The sequence below is a fragment of the Thamnophis elegans genome, chromosome 8 (assembly GCF_009769535.1).
Source record: "Thamnophis elegans isolate rThaEle1 chromosome 8, rThaEle1.pri, whole genome shotgun sequence".
Classification (NCBI taxonomy): domain Eukaryota; kingdom Metazoa; phylum Chordata; class Lepidosauria; order Squamata; family Colubridae; genus Thamnophis; species Thamnophis elegans.
Window position 1 is genome coordinate 65248732 of NC_045548.1, and position 24875 is coordinate 65273606.

General features: G+C 40.2%; 1 protein-coding gene across 1 annotated transcript in view; it reads left to right on the forward strand.

Moving 5' to 3' along the window:
- COL14A1 (collagen type XIV alpha 1 chain) overlaps positions 1-24875 on the forward strand; it is a 133805-nt gene that overhangs the window by 67499 nt on the left and 41431 nt on the right. Inside the window, exons 24-35 of the mRNA XM_032223462.1 lie at positions 30-104; positions 1620-1759; positions 2324-2447; positions 2804-2947; positions 4341-4505; positions 7022-7060; positions 8172-8310; positions 14741-14883; positions 16396-16505; positions 18983-19141; positions 23233-23310; positions 23686-23772. Of these exons, the coding sequence (XP_032079353.1) occupies positions 30-104; positions 1620-1759; positions 2324-2447; positions 2804-2947; positions 4341-4505; positions 7022-7060; positions 8172-8310; positions 14741-14883; positions 16396-16505; positions 18983-19141; positions 23233-23310; positions 23686-23772 (1403 nt within the window). The remainder of the gene's footprint in view (positions 1-29; positions 105-1619; positions 1760-2323; positions 2448-2803; positions 2948-4340; positions 4506-7021; positions 7061-8171; positions 8311-14740; positions 14884-16395; positions 16506-18982; positions 19142-23232; positions 23311-23685; positions 23773-24875) is intronic.

Genomic DNA, 24875 nt, shown 5'->3' on the forward strand with positions numbered 1-24875 from the left:
AATTCTTTCTAACTTTTCTCCATTTTCAGTGCCCTACCCAACTGAGCCACCACCAACTCCTTCAACCACCACTCCACCGCCTACGATTCCTCCAGCAAAGGAAGGTAATCTTTCTGTAAAGATAATACTAAGAGATTTTTTTTTTAAAAAAATATTATTTAACTATAGTAGGGTAGTCCTTGAATTTTAATCACAATTGGAACTGGAACTTGGAGCAATGCAGTTAATGAACTGTGCCCAATTTTACAACTATTTTTGCTGTTAAGTAAATCACCCTGGTCATTTAACAAATATAATATAATATAATAGAATGGAATGGAATAGAATAGAATAGAATTCTTTATTGGCCATGTATGATTGGACACAGAAGGAATTTGTCTTTAGTGCATACACTCTCAGTGTACATAAAAGAAAAAATACATTTTGTCATGAATCATATGGTACCACAATTAATGATAGTCATGGGGTACAAGTAAGCAATCAGATCACACTAGGAAACAATCAATATAAGTCATAAGGATACAAGCAACAAAGTTACAGCCATGCAGTCATACAGTTATGCAAGCCAATCTCTTCTTGACCTAGAAAATATGGGTGGGAACAATGCAAGGAAGTATAGGGAAAGTGATTATATCATTTGGAGCCCAAGAATGAATTAGAATGGTACAGTATCTGTTTTGGTATTTGCTTGAAGATGGTCTTTATTTTAAATATGCAGTTTAAATACAGAAACATTTAAGAGTAAATAGGAAAAAGCACAATTCTTTTGGTAGTTCATGATGAAAGAGTAAGAAAACTAGTGAAGGACGTGAGAGTGACAAAACACTCTAAATATGGCACATATGAGTCATTGGTAGTTTCAAGCCATTTTTTTGCTGTTAACAGGTCATTAAGAAACATATGAATATAAGAAAGAAGTTGCATTTCATGCTTGTTGATTTTGAGATAATGTATGATGAAGTGAGTGGGAGTGAATTATGAAAAATTCTTAGCAAGTCTAGAGCTAAAAGGCTGATTGATCACTTAGAGTACTGTATCAGGGAAGTAATGCCTCGGGAATCAATAAAACGTTCCACAAATGATTTGGCATTGCTCTCTTGGTTATTCAAAGTTTTATGGATAAATGTAGAATAGATGTTTGTGTGATATTTCAATATTAGATATTAGTGCTTGTTTGAACATGAATATGCAATATGGAAACATTGCTATATTGTTGACCGAGAAGCTGAATGATTTGCAGTGTTAGACAGTATGATAAAAAGATAACTATGGATCTGTACATCAAATTTTTATTATTTATTGTACATGTTATCTATCTCACCCCTAGAGCGACTATTAAAGACCAAAGTAGCTGTATTTGATTAGGAAAACTAAATCAAAAATTGCAAATAAGACATGAAATTAAAATATGTAAATTAATTTGCATACCTTGATAGAATGCTTACTAAAACTGGGAAATTTGTGGAGCAATGTACAAAAGTAAAGAATAGTTTGTTGTTTATTATGAAGAATAAACGTTTGTCAAAATAAGGGAAACTGTTTGTGTATGTGGATATGATTCTGCCACAGGGAATCTGAGTTTCCTTTTTTATTTCAAACTACTTTGTATATTTTTGCAGTTTGCAAAGCTGCAAAGGCCGACCTGGTATTTTTGGTGGATGGATCTTGGAGTATTGGAGATGCAAATTTCAACAAAATAATTGGCTTTCTATATAGCACCGTTGGTGCCCTTGACAAGATTGGTCCCGATGGAACTCAGGTGAGCACGAGAGAAGATTCATTGAGAATATGAACATTTTAAAGTTAGTGTGAAATGTTTTCAATTGTATCAAAATATAGTCACACTGAACAAACTGAAAGAATTAATCTGAAAAAATGTTTATTTTTCACATTCCGATTCCAACACAAAGACTCTTTGCCCATAGTTTTTAAACTGTACTTTTTTCATCCAGGTTAATCATGATCAAGATCAGCGGTTCCAAACTTGACAATTAATATTTGCGAACTTCAACTCCCAGAATTCCTCAACTAGCCATGAGAATTCTGGGAGTTGAAGTCCACGAATGTTAAAGGTGCCAAGTTTAGAGACCCCTTATCTGTTCTAAATCTCGACCAAGTTAGCTTTGCATGACTCTGATATTTTGAAAAAGGGAGAAAATGTTCACACTTTCTTTAGTTTGATAATCAGCCATCTTTTTCTGAAATGACCTTCTTGCTTCATGCTCCTTCCCATATCTGACTCATAGGCTGGGATTTTAAAAAAGTAAACTCCTCTTGCTAAATTGTGTACATGAATGATTATTAAGGTATCTTTCTTATTCAGGTGGCAATTGCCCAGTTCAGTGATGATACGAGGACAGAATTTAAATTGAATGCCTACAGAAGCAAAGAAACTCTACTAGATGCCATTCAGCACATAGCCTACAAAGGGGGAAACACCAAAACAGGTGGGTTGAATTGCCGGAAGAGTTATAGGAGTTTACAAAGTTGAGTTCATTACAATTTTTCTTAGACAACCAATAATGGTTTAACAGTACATGATATTCATTCTTTCTTTCTTTCTTTCTTTCTTTCTTTCTTTCTTTCTTTCTTTCCTTCCTTCCTTCCTTCCTTCCTTTCTCTCCTTCTGTCCCTCCTTCTTTCTTTCTTTCTTTCTTTCTTTCCTTCCTTCCTTCCTTTCTCTCCTTCCGTCCCTCCTTCTTTCTTTCTTTCTTTCTTTCTTTCTTTCTTTCTTTCTTTCTTTCTCCCTCCCTCCCTCCCTCCCTCCCTCCCTCCCTCCCTCCCTTCTTTCCTTCCTTCCCAGGCAGAGCAATTAAACATGCTCAACAGATCTTATTTACCTTGGAGTCTGGGACCAGGAAGGGGATCCCAAAAGTTTTAGTAGTGATCACAGATGGACGATCTCAAGATGATGTGAACCAAGTTTCCAGAGAGATGCAACTAGATGGTAAGGATTCATTTTCTTAGGAAACCTTCACAATGTCATCAGTTTGATACACATGTGCCTGGCCTTCCTATGGTAAATAAATAGATGACTCTGTTAACATATTTTTGTGAACTTAGCCAGTTATAGTTTATTCAATAAATCATGATTGAGCAAATAATGGTGTAGTATGGCTAAGACACTGAGCTTGTTGATCAGAAAGGTCAGCAGTTCGGCGGTTCGAATCCTTAGTGCTGCATAACAGTGAGCTCCCATTACTTGTCCCAGCTTCTGCCAATCTAGCAGTTCTGAAGCATGTAAAAATGCAAGTAGAAAAATAGGGACCACCTTTCGTGGGAAGGTAACAACGTTCCATGCACCTTTGCCATTTACTCATCCCAGCCACATGACCATGGAGATGTCTTCGGACAGCACTGGCTCTTCGGCTTTGAAATGGAGATGACCACCACCCTCTAGAGTCGGGAATGACTAGCACATATGTGCGAGGGGAACCTTTATGTGTGATCCCCAATTCTTTGCATATCTGTTAGCTAATTGGACACTTAAATGCCACAAACACATATCTGGCATGTTTCTCAGAAGCAAACCTTCCACAGAATTAGCTTCCAAACTAATATTCACCATCGGCTTCTTCAACCTGGTGGAATCAAGTTTAGTTGGGGCTTGAACTCCTGTTATTTCACTCCTAAAATACTTCAGTTTACAACAGTGGTATGCCTGGCAGGGTAAATATTAGTGTTAGATAATGTGTTATTGAGAGAAATAAAGGAAATATGCTTCTTTATCCACTTGACTCAGATATGGGTCATTTCTGTTTCTAAAATAAACTTGGCCAGCCAAAGGAAATAAGATGCCAAAACCAATCTTTTTTTCTGAATATGCAGAAAGAATAAACAGTGTTGATAAGAGCAAGGAAGTTATTTATGACCTTTTCTGGCCCTTGGAGAAAATTAGGTTTGGCCCAAGAAGTAGCTGGAGCAATCTTCTCCGATCTGCCTTCCGTTCAATTTATAGTATTGAACTATAAATACCCACCATTCTCTTAGATCAGGGTGTCCAGTGTTGGCTACGTTAAAACTTGTGGACTTCAACTCCTAGAATTTCCAGCTTGGCTGAGGAATTCTGGGAATTGAAGTCCACAAGTCTTAAAGTTGCCAAGATTGTCACCCATGTCTTAAAGGAATTGCCTAGTCTACCACATTTGGAAGAGATGGGCTGAGGAAGCCTCAACTAGATTAATAAAATATATATTCAACTTTTATTTATATATTTACCAATTGACTGATCCCAGGAATGTTTCCTCCCTCCCTCCCTCCCTCCCTCCCTCCCTCCTTCCTTCCTTCCTTCCTTCCTTCCTTCCTTCCTTCCTTCCTTCCTTCCTTCCTTTCTTCCCCAGGATTCAGTATATTTGCCATTGGAGTTGCAGATGCTGATTACGCAGAACTGGTTAACATTGGCAGCAAGCCGAGTGACAGACATGTGTTCTTTGTGGATGACTTTGATGCCTTCAAGAAGATTGAAGATGAACTGATCACTTTTGTCTGTGAAACAGCCTCTGCAAGTTAGCAGTTGCTTTTTTTTCTTCCTGCCTATTGCCCCATTTTTTTAAAAAAAGCATTTTGCTAATGTGATCTTCAGAATGATAGTGTACAACATCTCATTTCTCTTTGTGTGTACTTAGACTTAGTCCCATTAAGTTTAATGCTTTCTCCCAGATAAGTGCGCACTTGACGGTAGCATTATAGAAGTGCATGTTGCATTTATACACAATTTGGATGGTGCTCAAAATAGCTAATAACAATTTCAAAAGTACTACTATAATTAAGTCAATAAAGCACATACAATGTGTAGAAAGTAAGAAACTGGTCCCATCATTTCAAAACTACTTCACCAAGTTGGATAGAATACTTTTATTTATGGTAAGATGAAACCCATTGAGAATCTACCGTATTTTTGGAGTATAAGACGCACCTTTTTCCCTTAAAAAAGAGGATGAAAATTAGGGTTCGTCTTATACACTTAATACAGCATTTTTTCACCTCCCGAAACCCCACCCCCTTCACCAAAATGGCTGTGCATAGCCTTTAGGAGGTTTCCAGAGTGCTTCTGAGGGCTGGGGAGGACAGAAATGAGTGAAAAATGGGCTGTTTTTGCTCGTTTTTGACCCCACGTCCCCCAGGAGCACTCTCAAAGCCTCTTAAAGGCTATGCATGCCGTTTTTTTAAATTAAAAATGGACCATTTTTGTGAGAAATGGGTCGTTTTTGGGAGGTCTGCAGAGTGAAAACACTTTTTTGCCTCTTCAAAATCTTGGTGCGTCTTATACTCCAAAAAAAGGGGTATTTAAAAAAAACTTGGGAGGACAGAATTGGCTGGAATATGTCCATTTGACAATGATGATGGTCAATTTTTAAGTAAAAAAGAAAATAAAAGAAAAAAAACTGAGCAATTTTAGAAAAAAAAACAAATATAAAGAAGGCATTCTGATTCATTTTAGTGTAGGTATGTATCTATATAACATTACCGGTAGCTATATTATTTTGGCTATAATATAATAACAAACCTTTGTTGTTTCTATCATGTCTGTATACTATTTAATACATGGCATTCACCCTTCTGTTTCTACCATACATTGTAGTAATAAAGCACCCAATATAATATAGATAGTCCTTGATTAACGACCAGTCACTTAGAAACTGTTTGAAGATATGAAGGACCACCCAAAAGCTACTTAAATCCAATTCCAGACTTCTGATTACTGCACAAATACCTGTGCTCAGATGGATTCCTTTGGAGTCTTTGGCAACTGGATTATCTTTATGGCTATTTGCAGCATTCTACGGTGGCATGATCATGATTAATGACATATTTTCCTGGCTTCCAGCCTTTTTAAAGCCAGTTTCCAGCAAAAATTCCCAGGAATACAGATTTGCTCAACCATCAGTTGTTCGCTTAACGATTGCCATGTTCATTTAGTGACCGGCATTCACTTAATGGCTGCTGCAAAAAAGCCCATAAAATCAAGTTTGGAGTATCACAACTTATTGACCCTCATAACTTACAATGGAAATTCTGGGCTCCATGACAGTCGTAAGTAGAATTGTAATGACTACAATTCATACAGCACTGTCATCATGAGCTCTTGAATGCCAAAGGGAGTAACAGTGCGGAGATTGCTTGCCTGTCTCAGCTGCACAAAAGAAAGACATGTCTGCTAGTTTTCAAACATCTGCTTCCCCTCAAACTGCAGCCACAGAGCAGTGATGACTTTGTTTGTGAAGCTTTCCAAATGTGGACTGGATTTTCAAAAGAGATGGAGGTATTCCATTGATCACAACAAATGCAAACATCGCTGTGTTTATTTCAATAAGGTGAAGAATCAATAGACCCAAGATCTATCTAAAGTATATAGGAAACTAGTGTTGATAAGCCTGCGTTTCCCCGGGTATTTATTTAGAGGGGGGAAATGTCCGGACCAAATGCAATTTCTTATGTTGGATTTTTCCCCTTACCAGAGGGAGTCCCCTTGTGGAGTGCTGTGAAGCCATTACCATGGCAACTCCATTGTGCTGAATAGTAGAATCCATTTTAAAGCAGTACAGTAGAAGCCATTTTAAGGCACAACAGGCTGTATCCTAACAGAACACACAACCCCGAGGGGTGCTAGGGGTATCTTACACCCACAGTATTTGTTTCTGGAGAGTAAGACATCTGTGTAGCAAGTTTGGTTGAAATTGCTCGAGGAGTTCCAGAGTTGTGCTGAAACATACACATACATGCACACACACACAGCCATTTAGATAGATAGATATAGATAGATAGATGATAGATAGATAGATAGATAGATAGATAGATAGATAGATAGATAGATAGATAGATAGATAGATGATAGATAGGACAGTGCAAGAAACTTGGCAAAAGGAATGCTTGATCAATTTTTGACACTTAAAAAATGCTGTTTATAGGCTTTAGCATGTTTTAATTTCTTGCTGTTGATACAGTTTTCATAAAAAATATAATGCACTTGGCATTATGACTATTTCTTCTGAGAGCTAATTTGTTTTCTTCCTTTTTACAGCTTGTCCATTGGTGTATAAAGATGGCAATAGTTTAGCGGGTATGTTGTTATTAAACGCCCTTTTTTCATCTGATAAGCAATGAATGGATAATGTAATATGTACATAGTGTATTTCCTTGCAATAGTTACAGTTTAAAGATGATAGCTATGGAAAGGGATTCATCTTAATATTCTGTGTTATGTATGAGATCTTGGAGTGTTTTTTGTTATTGTGTTAGTAGTTTTGTGTGTTGTGTATTTTTAACTGTTTTACTGCTTTTGGATTTTGTAAGCCACCCAGAGTCCACCGGAGTAACTATACCAAATGTAAATAATTAACAGTAACTTAGTAATATTACATTCTACATTGGCCCCTTCATTGCACCATAAATGAGGCGAGGAAGCTATATTTGGAGACCAGTGTTAAAGAATTTAAGCAAAATTAACGTGAACCCTGAATTTTGATCATGTGACCATGGGGATACCACAATGGTTGTAAGCATGAAAAACAGTTATAAATGACTTTTTTCAGTGCCGTTGTAACTTTGAACGGTCACTAAAGAAATGGTTGTAAGTCTAGGAATATCTGTACCATCTTTCCTTAATTAGCTTCTACTTTCTGTCCACTGAGTGGCTCAGGGGCTAAGACACTGAGCTTGTCGATCAGAAAGGTCGGCAGTTCGGCGATTCAAATTCCTAACACCACGTAACGGAGTGAGTTCTTGTTACTTGTCCCAGCTTCTGCCAACCTAGCAGTGTGAAAGCATGTAAAAATGCAAGTAGAAAAATAGGAACCACCTTTGGTGGGAAGGTAACAACGTTCCATGCGCCTTCGGCATTTAGTCATGCTGGCCACATGACCATGGAGACATCTTTAGACAGTGCTAGTTCTTCAGCTTTGAAACGGAGATGAGCACCATCCCCTAGAGTCGGGAATGACTAGCACATATTTGCAAGGGGAACCTTTACCTTTACCTTTACTTCCTGTACAATGGAAATCGAAAGCATACGGGTCTTGTTTGTTTAGTTGTGCAATTATCAAGTAATTGTCAGATGGTAAGAATTAGCAGTGCCTGAGTTGCTAAACTCTTCACTACATAACTCATACTTAACTTCCCATTCCAATTAAGAAATAGAGATGACACACATATTTCTCTGTTTTGATTTCTAGGATTTAAAATGATGGACATGTTTGGCTTGGTTGACAAAGAGTTTGCAGCTGTGGAAGGAGTGTCTATGGAACCTGGAACATTTAATGCCTACCACTGTTATGGACTGCATAAGGATGCTTTGGTCTCTCAGCCAACCAAGTACGTACTGAAGATAAGGCTATTGTCAGGCGCAAAGAATCAGGATCCTTCATTAAGTCCAAGCACAGAAAGTTTATTATTACAGCCTATACACAAGAACAGGGATCTCCAAACGTGGCAACTTTAAGACTTGTAGACTTTAACTCCCAGAATTTCTCAACCAGCCATGTTGGCTAGGGAATTCTGGGAGCTGAAGTCCACAAGTCTTAAGAATTGCCACGTTTGGACATCCTTGTGCAAGAATTTGGTCAACTAACAGTCAGCACTAAATTGCTGCTAGATAAGAGTCACGGGATTTAAGAGGGGCAGGATTTGGATGTCTTGTGACAATGCAAGGACTCTAAACTGATGACTTCTCCTACTAGCTGTAGTAGTCCTCAGTCAACAACCGGTCATTTAGCAACTGTTTAAAGTTACAACAGTTCTCCCCAGAGCTACTTATGACCCTGATTCAACGTTCTGACAGCTGTTCCTCCCTCCCTCCCTCCCTCCCTCCCTCTGTAGTCATGTGATTGCATTTTGAATGCTTAGCAAATGACCAATATTCAGTATTTGCAGTGTCCCATAGCCACCTCACTGCAATTTAGGGTATTTATTTCCAGTTTCTGACAAAAAAAAAACCTAACAAACCCCAATGCAAACAATTGATTTGCTTAACGACTACCACATTCATTTAACAACCATCACAAAAAAGGTTGTAAAGTCAGGTGTAGTCACATAGTGACCTGCTTAATGTGATTACGGTCAGAGATTGGGGACAATTTGTAATATTATAGTTTTAGGCAACTGTTAAAAAATAACTTAGGCAACCTAACAATGTAATATCAATGTAATTTTTGCATCTAGGAATGGGAGTTCGATTATTTTGGAGTTACAGTGATTTATTTGTTTGTTCGTTTAATTTAATTTAATTCAGAAACACAGGGGCTCTGTGCAATTACATACATGTAAATGCAGAATATTGGTATATTGGTATGTGCATGTATGTTTTGCACACAGCCTTGCATGCAGATGTACATTGGACATAACGCTAAAATTGCATAAAGTAATAAAGATATGCTGCAATTTCTGTAGATGATGGCAATTGTTTTGCATTTTAAAAAAAAACCTTAAAACCAACAAGCAAAAAAAGCTTTTTGGCTTAAACGTTTTCCTGATAAAGAAGTATTGCCCTAAGGAAAGAGATGGTGGGAAAAAGAAACAGCATCTGGAAATTCTCTCCCAGACGTTTCCTTCTTTCCTGAAAGGTTTGTCCCTAATTTGTAAACATCTTGAAAGAATTCAAAGCAGAAATCTGATGGATGCCTCTCAGCTTAATTTGCAAGTTGAGTCAGTGGTTGCATTGAGATGCAGGGCTAAGTCAAAGTTTAGCGTTACATCTGCAGTCCAGATTTCCCTTCACTGTGACTTCTAGAAGGCAGTTAGAAACATTTGCTTCAGCTTTCAGTATAACCCCAGTAATGTCATACCTATTATTTGACTGCTTCAAAACTTGTCAAATTCACTACTCAACGTGTTTCGAAGCAGAATTCTTGTCACGGTGCTTGTCTTTCTCTTGGTAGTTGATGTGCAATAGTAGAGACGTAGATTTCTGGCAAGACCCAAACTGAAATTAAAACTTGATGAGACATATCTTCGCCAGGAAATTTCTAATTTAAACTTCAAAGTCAAGTCCTAAATGTTTGACTGTAGCCAATTAACTACCTAGATCTGTGGAGTATCAACGCTGTACAGGTTAAGCTAAGTGATTTATTTTGAAAGCACAAGGAAGTGGCCATTACTTATCTAGCAGTTGTACAAAGCCTTCTCTATGTAAAAGCCAGAAACTAGGCCTCGTGATTCAATTTTATTGCTTTCCAATAAAGCCATTCTATCTGGAACGGAGGATGGATGTTGAGATCTTTCACCAATTGCAAATCACCACCCTTGGCATATGCGATGTTCTGCTATTAGGTATATCTCTCTTGCATCCTTAGTTTGGATAAGAATAGAAGAGATTTACACTGCATTTAGGCAGCACTTGGTAACTCTGTAGAGCTGTGCTTTTCCTGTAACTGCAGAGTGGCAATGTTGTTGTTGTTGTTGTTGTTGTTGATGATGATGATGATATCCATTCAGTCAAGTTCAACTCTTGACTCTATGGGCCAGGTCTCTCCACATCTTCCGATGTTGCACTAGTCCTTTGAGTTGTTCTATTCTCTGGCTTTCATGTCAGTTTTAATGGTGTCCAGCCATCATGTTCTTTGGCAGCCTGGTTTCCTTTCACTACGAATTCTTCCCAACATAATTGCTTTCTCCAGTGAAATTGCATAGTGTAAAGGGAAAATAAAATCACTGCAGAGAGTCAAGGGACATATGGATGCATCACCAGAGAACCGCACTGCCTTCTTTTCCTCTTAAATTTGGGAAGTGGTATATATTGAGCAGTTTAGTTTCATATCTAGGTACAAGTAGTTCCTTGACTCACTGTGGTGGCACAGTGGTTAGAATGTTGTACTGCAGGCTAATCTGCTGACTGCCAGCTGCCTACAATTTAGCAATTCAAATCTCACCAGGCTCAAGGTTGATTCAGCCTTCCAACCTTCCGAGGTTGGTAAAATGATGACCCAATTGTTGAGGGCAATATGCTGACTCTGTAAACTGCTTAGAGAGGGATATGAAGCACTGTGAAGCAGTATATAAGTGCTGTTGCTATTATGACTGTTAATTGAACTCATAATTTTGATTATAAGTCACAAAGGTTCTTTGGCAGCCTGGTTTCCTTTTACCACTAAATCTTCCCAACTAATTGCTTTCTCCGTGTGACCAGACCAATTTTACTACTTTTGTTTCTGGCAGTCATTAAGCAAATGTCATTAAGTGAATGCCACAGTAATTAGTTGGATCTATTGTTTGCTACTGAATGGTTTTTGCAGGAAACCGGAAGTAAATGTTGGCTTCTGGGAAAACATCATCAATCACAGTGACATGACAATCGGACACTGCAAACAGCTATCATTGTGGGCTGGTTATTGAGTGTCCAAATATTGTCACATGTCTGCAGGGGGAGAAGCTGTTCAAATCCAGGTCATAAGTAACATTTGGTGGGTTCTTTGTGACTTTGATGGATCACTAAGGAACCAGTCCTAAGTTGAAGACTACTTATACCTACTTCTGAAGCTCTGAATGAAATGTCTGTGGAGTATCTCTGTTATCCATATTCTCTGTTATCTGTTATCTCTGTTGTCCCAACTAAGGGTGGGTTCCAGCTTCTTCTACTGCTGGTTTGCTCAGGGATGCGCTTCAGGTACGCGTGCGCTTTGCACGGACACATGTGCAGTAGGTAAAAAATGCTTCTGCACATGCGCAAAAGCAAAAAAACCAAGATGGTGGCACCTATGGCGCCGCCGATAGAACCGATTCAGGGGCATGGCCGTCCGAGTTACTACCTACTCAGCCGAACCGGTCCAAATTGGTAGGAACCCACTTCTGGTCCCAACGGTGCTTTTTCCAAAGGCAATTGGATATTCTTTGCTTTTCTCTTGAAGATGTTTAGCTTCTCATCCAAAAAGCATCATCAATTCTGAAGAAGCTTCGTGGATGAGACTCTGAATGGAACTCACTTTGGGTTATTGCTCTAAGTTTCTCCAGGCATTAAATTTATTCTGCGTGCGCGAAAGGTTTTGTAGAGATGGAAAACCAGCACAGTAGGACATCCTTCCATATCGGGTCTTGTTTAATCTTTGACGATCCATCACTCTGCCTTTAATCAATTATTCATTTGTTAAGAAGAAGAAAAAATGGTTTACAAGTTGTGCTGGTTTTGGAGAGATGCCTGGGTAGACAACTCACTGTCGTATTATTTTTGGATTGAAATTTTAATTTGCTTTCCAAGAAAAAAATATGAACAAATTCTTTTTCTCCCAAACATTTTACAGTAACCATCTTCTCTCTTAATGAGACGCTGCCTACACTTTCACTGGCATGTTCCCAGGATTAATCTTTCCCGGGGGCCAGACTTATGCTAAAAAAAAAACCCCTCCTTATTTGTTAAAATAGTTCATCATCTGGCATGAGAGCTGAATGCTGAAAACAGTACTGCCTGGAAAAAGAGCATTTTGTTAAGTGGAGAGATAAAGCTAATTCAGCTCGTATGTGGATTCTTGCAGATTTTAGGGATTAGGAAAGCAAAGCTTGGGGGGAAGGGACGGGAAGCCAAATTTGTAACGTGGCATTAGACGAACATGGGTGGAGGAGGGAAGAGTAAACCTTAAGAATATTGCATGTTATTTTTCAGAACAAAACCTTGTGTTCAACTGGAACAGATCAAGTCAGTGATATATAAGTAATAAGCATTTAGTTAGGTTTCTGATTCAAACAAAAAAGGCTGTCTCCTAGAAACCAGAGAGGTGAAAATGGGAGTGATTAGAACTTAGGAGCAAGTATTTGTTATGCTCATTGGCTGGATGGCTTACAGGAAGTTTCTATAGCTCAGAGCTGTAATAATCCTTCTATTGCATTAGCCCTTCAGATTTAGGGATATCTGAATTTTTCCCAAGCTTATGGACATTCCTTTGATTTCTTTCAAAATTCCAAACTTGCAACTGAAGACATTTTCCCCCCACTCCAGTAAAAGTCCACCAAATTTAAATTGTACATGTTCCCTTGACCCAATCCACTGATCTTCAGGAGTTTCTCTTTCATTTGTTTGCCTGAAGATGTTTCCTAATTATTCACCCCTGCCACCACAATATCAGGAATATTGATGAAATGTTGATGATAAGTCAAACCTTAGACATGTGTTTCAAATGTGTGTTCAGATTTGCAACTCCTACCACATTAGTGGTGAGATTCCATTTTTTTTACTACTTGTTCTGTGGGCGTGTCTTGGTGGGGGGTGTCATGTGATTGAATGGGCTTGACCGACTGCACATCACTCATGGCCATGGCCATTCAGTCACATGACACCCCCACCAAGCCATGCCCACAGAACCCAGTATTAACAAAATTGAATTTCTACCTATCTACCTATTTTCTGCCCAGGCCTGGCCTAATCTGTCAAAGGCCTCCTCCTATATGCTGCTCTCTCTCCCTTCACCAGTCCCGTTTCCACTCCTTCAGAGGCCCCAGCCCTAGCCCACTTCCTCCCCCTCGACCGTCTGTTTGGGCTTACCTTCCTCCCATGGTGGCTGGTCCAGACTCTGGAAGACAAGCTCTCTTTTTCAGTGTGACTGTGAGAAGCCTCCCAGTTGCCATCTCTTTGCCAGCCACTTCCTGGCAGTGGCGACTGGCTGGAGACCGCCAAAAACTACTGGAGGTCTTGAACCAGGGGTGGGTTCCTGCCAGTTCTAACCTCTTCTATAGAAGAGGTTCCACAAATCTACAGTGCCGTTTAGAACTGGTTCCAGCTCCCTCCCCCTGTCTGTCCACACATCATCAAGATGAAGAGCGAGAGGAGGAATTATGGGAGTTGAAGTCCACAAGTTTTAAAGGCCTCCTCCTGTATGCTGCCTGCTCTCCCTTCACCAGTCCCATTTTCACTCCTTCAGAGGCCCCAGCCCTAGCCCCACTTCCTCCCCCTCGACTGCCTGTTTGGGCTTACCTTCCTCCCATGGTGGCTGGTCCAGACTCTGGAAGACAAGCTCTCTTTTTCAGTGTGACTGTGAGAAGCCTCCCAGTTGCCATCTCTTTGCCAGCCACTTCCTGGCAGTGGCGACTGGCTGGAGACCGCCGAAAACTACTGGAGGTCTTGAACCAGGGGTGGGTTCCTGCCAGTTCTAACCTCTTCTATAGAAGAGGTTCCACAAATCTACAGTGCCGTTTAGGACTGGTTCCAGCTCCCTCCCCCTGTCTGTCCACACATCATCAAGATGAAGAGCGAGAGGAGGAATTCTGGGAGTTGAAGTCCACAAGTTTTAAAGCTGTCAACTTTGAACACCCCTGGGATTTTTTTTCTAAAGGGTTAGGGCTGCAAGGGTCTTGTAAACTGACAGCTTTAAGACTTGCGCACTTCAATGCCAGAGTTTCTGAGCCAACATTTTGGTTGCTAAGCAAGAGCGTTGTTAAGTGAGTTTCACCACATTTTGCAAGTTGGCCATGCCCACCCAGTCACATGGCCGGCAAGCCACTCCCACAAAGCAGGCCACATCTACAGAAGAGGTTCTAAAATTTTTTGAAACCCACCACTGTCTTGAACATGCCAAAAAAGCCACTGCCATCGCCTGTTCTTCACGCCGGCCGCACACATGCATTGCCTGCCTTGCCACTTTATTCGGACTTGCCCGGGCAAATCCCTCTGGGGCAGCAGGCAATGTGATGTGCATGTACTGCCGCTGCGAAGAACACGCACAGCCTTCTGTAAGTAACCTTGGGTCAATAAAAATGGTTCATTCCTAACGTAGGACTTCTCCGTATTAATATCCCTTTCTGCAAACTTATTTTCTTTCCACAGATATGTACATCCAGAGGGTCTCCCATCAGATTACACCATAACGTTTCTCTTCCGCCTCCTTCCTGAAACACCTCTGGAACCATTTGCTCTGTGGGAGATTTTAAATGAAAGTTATGAGCCCTTGGTTGGAGTTATTTTGGATAGTAAGTATCTGTGGTTGGAGTTGTGCTGTGATTGATTATTTCCATCTGGATTTTTTCCCCTCCATGTTATCAACAAGAGATTTAAGAAGTTGTGATTGCTGGGTTCCCCCCCCCCCCCCGCCCCCAAGAAATCTGTTTTTCCTACCCAGTTTTTCATAAGCTTTTCTACTAATTTATTTATGTGCTATATCTTGTTTATACAAGAGCCGAGGTGGCGCAGTGGTTAGAGTGCAGTACTGCAAGCCACTTCAGCTGACTGCTATCTGCAGTTCGGCGGTTCAAATCTCACCAGCTCAAGGTTGACTCAGCCTTCCATCCTTCCGAGGTGGGTGAAATGAGGACCCAGACTGTGGGGGCAATATGCTGACTCTGTAAACCACTTAGAGAGGGCTAAAAGCCCTATGAAGCAGTATATAAGTCTAACTGCTATTGCTATTGCTATTATACTATGATCTATGAGAGTGCCAGTGTGGTGTGATTAAGATGCTGGCCTAGAAACCAGGAGACTATGAGTTCTAGTCCAACTTTGGGCCTGAAGGCTAGCTGGGTGACTTTGGACCATTTTCTTTCTCTCAGCCCAACCCACCTCACAGGGTTGTTTTTGTGGAAAAAGTAGGAGGAGGAACAAGCATTATTACCTTCAGTTACCTATAAAACAATGAGGGCAGGATAAAAATCTAATAAAATATTTATAAATCACCTTTTCACATGGAAGATATCTAAGGTGAGGTACCCGTAGGTTCCCTATACTATGTCACTGTTTGGCCAGGACTGTCCACGTTTATCACTTATATCTGTGTATTCTGCATATCTCATTGGTTTACAAAAAAGGACCAGGAATTTCATTAACCTCAATTTGCTTGCAGAGGGATAGAGCAGGGGTGTCAAACTGGATTTCTTTGAGGGCCAAATCAGCATTGTAGTTGTCCTCTGCGGACCAGCTGGGGAGTGGGGAAGAGACAGGCTGACCGACCACATGCAGCACTTTGCCTTGCAAAATGGCCCCCCTTGCCCCATTTTGGCTGCCAGAGGCACCGCGGGCTGGTTGTTTACTATTTCCAGGCTGGTCCCGTGGTCCAGATTTAAATACCCCACAAGCCGGATCCGGCCCACGGCCCTAGAGTTTGACACCCCTGGGATAGTGGATTTAAGTAGCTTCCCTTTCGCCTGTGGGATGCTCAGATTTAACCAATTTAAAACCCCACATTTTGTCTAGGACAGCGAATGCTGGCTGGGGAATTCTGGGAGTTGAAGTCCGGACATCTTCAAGTTGCCAAGGTTGAGAAACACTGGTCTAGGAAACCACCTGTCAAAACTCCCTCCCGTTCTCCAGGTTGCCTAGTTTTGGGAATGAGTTTTGATGAAATACGGAAGCCTGTGCTTCTCATTGTCTCCTTGGTCAGCTGGCTGATCTTGGCTTTGGCTTGAAAATATGATGAGCCAATATATATATAATCTTTAAAAGAAAATGTACACAGTTCTCTGAACCTTATTCTCTCATACACTGTGCAGATGATGGCAAAACCTTGACTTTCTTCAATTATGACTACAAGGGGGAATTCCAGACAGTAACCTTTGAAGGGCCTGACATAAAGAAAATATTTTATGGGAGTTTCCATAAGGTGAGGCACTTGCTGAAATATGCTTCAAAAAGATCTTTAAAATACATATATATGTGGAGATTCTCAATCATCCACGTCATTGTGGTCCCAAAGGTGCTTTTCCAAAAGGCAACTAGAATTTATTGGGTGTTATTTTCCCTTTGAAAACATTTCATTTCTTATCCAAGAATGGATAAAATGACACGTGAAACATTTTCCAAGGGAAAAAACCCCAAGAAAATCCAGTTACTTTTTTGGAAGAAGCACCTTCAGAAAAATCTTTAAAAATATTTTAAATATGAAAGAACTTGTCTTCTCAATATTGCTCCCAAATTTATGAGGATTCAAATTTGTAGAGCAAATATACAAGGGAAAAAAATGATCTAGAAGCTTTGTATGGTTTATTAGTGTCCCTTTTGTGGCCTCAATTTTTTTTTTTGGCTGAGTCCTGTGATAAACAGATTCTTAATTTCATTTCTTCTCACAGTTAAAAATGATGTCACTTTCAAAGCTGCCAAATCCTGTTTCAAGCTTATATCATTGCAAAAGAGAGAAATAAGACAACTGTTGTTTAACTTGTCTAGAAAGAAGGAGAGCAATTTGGCAGCTGTCTAAATGTTTACACAATTTTATACCACTCTGTTTTACATTCTGGCAGAATAGTTTTCTCCTGGGATTCTCCTTCAGTATTTAATATTTTAGGCCTCTTGTATTTATATGTTGTTTTGTTTTGTTTTCTTTAAGTTAATTTTAAATTATTACAACTCTGCCAATTGCCAATGTGCAAAAAAATGAAAAAAAAAATCAAATACCCCACAAATGAGAACCAGTTTGGTCTAATGGGGAAGGCAACAGGCTAGAAATCAGGAGACCGTGAGTTCTAGTCCAGTGGTGGGTTCCTACCGGTTCAGACTGGTTCGACTGAACCGGTAGTGGTTTGGCGGCCTAGGTCACTGGAACTGGCAGTGATCCAGGCCTGCCAATCGCCGAACTGGTTCGCTTATGCCGCCGCCATCTTATTTTTCGCTTCTGCACATGTGCAGAACAATTTTTATTGCACTGCGCATGCGCACGCAGCGCGCCCATGAGTGAACCAGCAGCAGTGCCTGCCCCTGTTCTAGTCCTGCCTTAGCCATGAAAGCCAGATTAATATCTTTAGTCCAGTCACTATCAGTTAGCAAGGATTGTTCTTGTGAGGAAAATAAGACAAGGGAAAGAGTATTAGATATTTTTGCTGCCTTTGGTGATTTATAAAAATAATAAAGGTAGGATTTTTAAAAAAAATCTAAACAAAATTCTCCTGGAGAACTGTCTCTGTTTTTGGAGTGACTAATGAAGTTTATGTGGTTCTTGCTTTTAGTGGCTTGGGGGCATTTCAAGAGTCAAAGTGAAGGTCTTAATTAAACCGCCTATTTTTTTCCTCAAAGCTCTTGAGACATTCTCTCAGTACATACCGTGATCTCTTTATTTTTGGAATTTGGCAATTGACAAGCCACACAAATCCACATAAATTATGGATCTCTGTTACAGAGATATGGGTCAAGCGGGTTGGTTCGCCCCATTATGGCTCTGAATACGCCTCATTTATCCTTCAATCCCCAATCTTCAGTTGGATACACAAGTTCTCACCTAGCTGCAAGATGGAATTAGTGGCAAACAGGTGTTCTGACCTAGGTTTCCCAAGAGCATGAAGCAGACTCCTCGGCCCAATAAAACCTCTTTTATTTAGGTTAAAGGGAATTCCTCTGCAGCAAAGTCCCAGCAAACGGTCTTTCAAGAGATTTCACAACTACAGACCTTTATCAAGCTTGGAGAGCTGCCAGGCCGATATCTTCCAACCACCCCCACCCCCCGTCGCAGCAATTACTTGGCAAGAAGTCAGGAACAGACTTCTTCACCCTAATGAATTGAACTAATTGTCTCCTGCAAGCTCCCCTCCCCTTTTGCTCCTCCTTATTCCCTATGGGAGGGGCCATTCACCGTCCACCTGTGCCTTTAGTCCCGGGTCGGCCCTTGTTCCTTAGCTGTTCCCTTCTCCTGGAAGCTCTGCACATGCACACATCGGGAACAGGCTCCAGCTGTTCTTCTGCCCCACTGAAATCCAACTCTGAAGGCAGCTGATAACTGTCGGACGGCTCTGGCCCCATCTCTGCCTCTGATGCAGAGCCCTCATCAGAGCCTTTCCCAGACCCCAGGACTGGCCCATGTTCCTCCACAACCTCCTCACTGTCTGAGTCTGCCACCAGTTCTGCTGGCCGCTGGTGGGCCACAATAACAGGTTACTTGAGGAATATAGGAGGATGCAGCCCTCTGTGCCTATAGAAACGTTACAAAACAAATAGCATGTCTGTGAAATTGTCATGGGCGAATAGGAGGGAATATAAATTTAATAATAAATAAATAAAATTAAATAGCATTAAAAGGATTACAAAGAGCTCTTTTTATGTAAGTCATTTGGCTCCCTTGTTGTGTATTAAAACCTCCTTCTCCTCTTCCAGCTGCATATTGTTATCAGCAAAACCACCGCTAAAGTAGTGATTGATTGCAAGGAAGTGGGTGAGAAGATTATCAACGCAGCAGGAAATATAACTTCTAACGGGATTGAAGTACTGGGAAGAATGGTTCGATCAAGAGGACCAAGAGACAGTTCTGCACCAGTAAGTAAAGGAGCTGAGATAAAAGTGGATGATTATTCAGCAAGGCCCATTTATTAATTAAATTGACACACTGGCCCATCTTGTTGTGCAAAATGACTTTGGGAGGCTTACAATTATAGTGAAAATAGAGATATAAACCAGTGGTTGGATTCAATTTTTTTTTACTACCGATTCTGTGAGCGTGGCTTGGTGGGCGTGGCAAGGGAAGGATACTGTAAAATCTCCATTCCCACCCCACTCCAGGGGGGGTTACTGCAAAATTCCCATTTCCTCTTGATCATTTAGGATTCGGGAGGCAGAGAATAGATAGGGGCAGGGCTAGTCAGAGGTGATACTCAAAATTTCCGCGACCGGTTCCCCAGAACTGGTCAGAACCTGCTGAATACCACCTCTGATACAAACACAATTCTAAATATAAAAAGTGATTAAATTGCAAAAAATTAACTACAGACTAAAAACCACAGACTTCAGGTGGTGAAGAGGTGGTGCCTTCTCTGTCATCGTACCAACCATCTACAGCCAGATTTTCAGACCCTTCCTGCAGGCCAGATGGCTGGGGATGGATTCACTTCCTGTAGCATTATGTTACAAAGGGTAGTAGCCATGGCAGAAAAGGGTCTTCTCCTAATCGGCGCCAGCTCAAATTCCTTGGCTGATGGGGTTTGCAGTAGGCCTCTTCTGCCAGGACGAGTGGGGCAGGCCAGTCCTATTGGAGCAAGATGGCTCCTCAGTTTATTTATTTAGGGATTGATGTAACCCCTTCTGTAACTAGACTGTAAAACATTAATTCAGCTATGCCACCATCCACTTCATTCATTTTACATCTAATGTACAGTATGTTCCTCCACTTTGTCAAGGCATCTTTGTCTTGTGGTCAAATTCTAGTGGGAAAAGTCATTTGGGTCACTCTCTGGGAAGTACTTGACCATACTGAACTCTTGAGACTTGGCCTGTACTTTTATCTGCTTTTCAAGATGACAGTTCCCATCAAGTGAAGAGAAGCTCTTCCAGAGCATTGTTATGATTATTAATTAATTAAGGGAGAGGGTAATTTAATAAGAGAGAAGAGGTGGATTTAATTTTCAAAGCTGGACAATCCAGTCATGTCCTTTGAACTCTGTTGACCAAATGGGGCTCTTAAACCTAATGAACTTCAGTCTGTTTGCCCTGTGAATTATATAGTTGCCCTCCCTCCACATAAAAGTATGTGCTTTGTACAAAGAAGTGTTTTCAGACTCCTGACTTCAGCCTGGCAATTAATGTATCAACTCCACTAAGACAATTGAACCAAGCAACCTCTGTGGCCATTTTCCAGCAGGGAATGACAAAGGCCATCTTGTAAAAAAAAATTGCAATTGAAGGGTGCTTTGTAAGAAAATGAAAAGAAAGAAATGATGGCTTTTGTTTGGAGAATCATGGCTATATGCGTGATAAGTGGTCAAGTGAACTATACACCCACAGAAAGCAAAAGGAAAAAAAAACCAGTTGCCTGCAACTGAACTGGTTGATGGTTATGTAAGTCCACAAACATGCATTTTAAAACAAATAGAAGCATTCTTTGCATAAATTCAACTTTAACAAAGTCTGTGCTTTTGATTAGGTACAGTGTATTTTTTCAGGAAATTATGTCTTGATGCTATCTTGTGGTCCACAAGGCTAAAACATTAAGAATGCTTCTGTTTCCTCTGAAAAATGTTTTTTTTTTAATTTGAGCATATATGCAAATTAAAAAAACATTTTATACGTACATACATACATAATATATTTTGTCCTAAACCATATCTGGCACCTTGATAGTGAATTTGGAAGTTCCTTTTAGGTGACAAAAAAACAACAGAAGTGATTGCAAGCATACAAAACTTGAACCTTGATGTACTCCATATAATGCAGTGTTTTTGAGACTTGGCAACTTTAAAATAAGGGACGCAGTGACTCAGTGTCTAAGACGCTGAGCTTGTTGATCAGGAAGGTTGGCAGTTCAGCGGTTCAAATCCCTAGTACTGCGTAACAGAATCAGCTCCCGTTACTTGTCCCAACTTCTGCCAACCTAGCAGTTCGAAGGCATGTAAAAATGCAAATAGAAATATAGGAATCACCTTTGGTGGGAAGTTAACAGTGTTCCGTGTGCCTTTGGCTTAAGTTTAATCATGCTGGTCACATGACCATGGAGATGTCTTCGGACAGTGCTGGCTCTTCGGCTTTGAAATGGATATGAGCACCGCCCCCTAGAGATGGGACTACTAGCACATATGTGCGAGGGAAACTTTACCTTTACCTAAATGTGTGGCTTTCAAATCCCAGCATTCCCCAGCTAGGGTGATAAAATGCAATATAATAAAATTGTTAATAATTCTGGTGTGGTGGTTAAGCCATTGTGTCTTAGCATAGTGATTATCAACTTGTGATCTAGGGACCACTGGGCCTGCGATGTCATCACAGGGAGTCCATTAAGGCTTGGAAAAAATGTTATGATTTAAATCTTGAGTTAAGTCTTGGTGGCCCATGGCCACAAAAGTTATTTCAGGCCCGTGGTGAAGAAACGGTTGAGAACCACTGCCTTAGCACAAAGCCACCTGGGTAATCTTGGGTCACTCATTCTCACTCAGCCCTAGGAAGGAGGCAATGATGAACCAATTCTGAAATCTGGCCAAGAACACTGCAGAGACTTCTCCAAGCAGTCTTTAAGACGTGGACACCATTGGATACAAGCAAAACCATTGGACGTATTTGGTTCATTTTGAATGGGCCAATATTTCAAAAGAATACGTTCTCTGTGGTATCCAGCGTTCCCCGACCATCTCCTCTCTTGAATTTAACTGAACCTTGTAGAAGAGCCATGTCTGGGGATGTCTGCAGATATGGCAAAATGAATTATGCTAGTACTGTATATATTCTTCAGTTAAATTTTGTTCCTTGAGGCATCTTTAAAAAAACTCTTTGTTTGTTCTGTTGGAAATGTTGCATGGCAGGTGAATTGGCATTTGGAGATTTATGGGGAATTGTTTATTTCAGAATGAAGGCTTCAGGAAACTAAATTCAAACTCTGTGGGCTGAGCTATGGATTCTCAACAAATATTTACATCTTTATTACCTTTTAACTCTGTTTTTGGACTTGATTTAAGCAATATGGGTATGCATTGTTCTCAAGATAACAATATGAGAATATGCATTGTTCTCAATACAACAGAATTATGACATTTGTAGGATTAGGTACTGGAGGTGAAAGAGGAATAATTTTGGAAAACAAAGATGAGTTTGTTTTCATCAGCACGATTCTACAAGTATTCCTCGATTTACAAGTTTGTTTAGTGACCATTTGAATTTACAACGGCACTGAAAAAAGATGACTGAGGACTGTTTTTCTCTCTTATAACCTTTGCAGCATCCCCAATGTCATGTGATCAAAATTTGGATGCTTGGCAACTGATTCATACTTATGACAGTTGCAGTGTCCTGCGGTCACATGATCACCTTTTACGGTGCTCTGATGAGCAAAATCAATGGGGAAACTGGATTCACTTAACAACTGTGTTACTAATTTAACAGCTGTAGCGATTCACTTAACAATTGTGGCAAGAAAGGTCATAAAATGGGGCAAAATTCATTTAACAACTGTCTCACTTAGCCACAAAAATGTTGGGCTCAATTGTGGTTGTAAGCTGAGGATTGTTTGGATCCACTAGAAATATTTTTCCTGGAAATAATTTACTTTTGAAAGTAAAAGATGGGTTGCTATAAGCAGGATTCTAGGGCAGTGTTTCTCAACCTTGGTAACTTGAAGATGTCCGGACTTCAACTCCCAGAAGTCCGGACATCTTCAAGTTGCCAAGGTTGAGAAACACTGTTCTAGGGACAGAGGAGTTTCTTTAAGTTTCCATTTGTAGGTCATCTTCAATTGAAATTTTGGATAAATGTGGGCAGATTTTAAAATCTTTTTATACAATCGTATCTCATAGACAAGCATTCAGTTCGTGGTTTGGTAAGTTAAAAAAAAAAGAACTCACGCGTGATTATTGTCTTCAGTTTTTGTTATGTTTTTATTAGATGACGCCTAATCAATTTGGAATTATTATTTTTTCTTTCTTAATCAGTTCCAGCTGCAGATGTTTGATATCGTTTGTTCCACTTCGTGGGCCAATAGAGATAAGTGCTGTGAACTTCCAGCTTTGGTAAGATGTTACCCATTGTTGTTGTTGTTGTTGTTAGTTGTGAAGTCATGTCCGACCCATTGCAACCCATGCATAACATTCCTCCAGGCCTCTTGTCCTCTACCATCTTCTGGAGTCCATTTAAGCTCACGCCTACTAGTTTGATGACTCCAGCCAGCCACCTCATTCTTTGTTGTCCCCTTCTTCTTTTGCCCTCCATCTTTCCCAGCATTAGGCTATTCTCCAATTGAGTCCTAAGAATACTTATTTAGTGATTTGCAATTCAATTATAACTATGTCTGGAAAGGTCTGCAAAAGAGGATCACATAACCAGCATCCAGAGTATCCTAACTTGGAATATACTGAAGATAACACAATCTTTGTTGTTGTTGTTAGAGAGATGAAGAAGGCTGCCCCGCCCTTCCACATTCTTGCTCCTGCTCTGAAGTCAACAAAGGATCTCCTGGGCCCTCAGGACCACCTGTAAGATTTTACTTCATTGGTCTTTTACTAATGTCCCCCATTCAAGTTCTCCCAGGTGGCCAAGTATCAAATTTTATTGGATAGGTTTGAGATCGTAGCTGGGTGATGCAACCTGCTAAAATCTTCTTTGTGGGCTGAGGATTTAACACATTGAATTGAAATAAGCACCACCAGTGCTCTGAAGTAGATTTTTTGTATTGAAGAGCAGCTGTCATTCCTCACTAACTTGGGTGGCAGCCTTTGTACATATGAAAGGCACTGAGATACAAAGGATGTGACATCTGTGTGTCTCACATATAAGGTTTCCTGTTTCTGGATGTTGCTTTGAATTAACAGTAAATATACAGTAAGGCTTCTTTGCTCTTGTTCCTTTACTTAGAAGGAAACTTTCCAGATGTTTGTTTACTACTTATGATAATCAAAGCTTCAAGCTATTCCATCGTTTTCTCCTCATTTGATATTTGTTGAAAGAAGTGATAGAATAAATGTGGTGCATTATTGGCATTTTTCTCTTCCCTAATATAATGCCTTCAAAATATGTTGCATTTGTATTTCATCTACAATTTTTTTAAAGCAGGGATGTCAAACTGGTGGACACATGCAGGCCATGCCCACTCCAGCTCCTCGAAGGGGAAAAATGTTGCAATACGTCACGTGATGGCAATGTGACACAGCGAGTTTGACACCTATGTTTTAAAGGAAGCATAGCCTTACTAAGTGTCACAGGGGTAAAGACAGAAATCTTAAGCACTTACTTAAGTGTCACTCATCTGCACCGTTGACTGGTTTCCAAAATGAACAAAAATGCAAAAATGAATCAGAAATGACATTTTTTATAGGAAATTCCCAATTGGCTTTGTGGAGGCCAAATTCCAGTTGTGTTTTTCTTAAGAAAAATAGGAATATTTGCGGTTGAGGAAGAGTTATGAGTCGAATAGAGAAATATGAATTGTGATATTTATTGGGAGGAGGAGGGGGGGAGATAATGGTTGATGAATGACAATAATGCCCTTGTTCTGACCTACGCTTCCCTAGCAGCACGAAGCTGAGTCCCGATAAACCCCTTTTATTTAATTTATAGTGAATTCCTCTCCAGCAAAGTC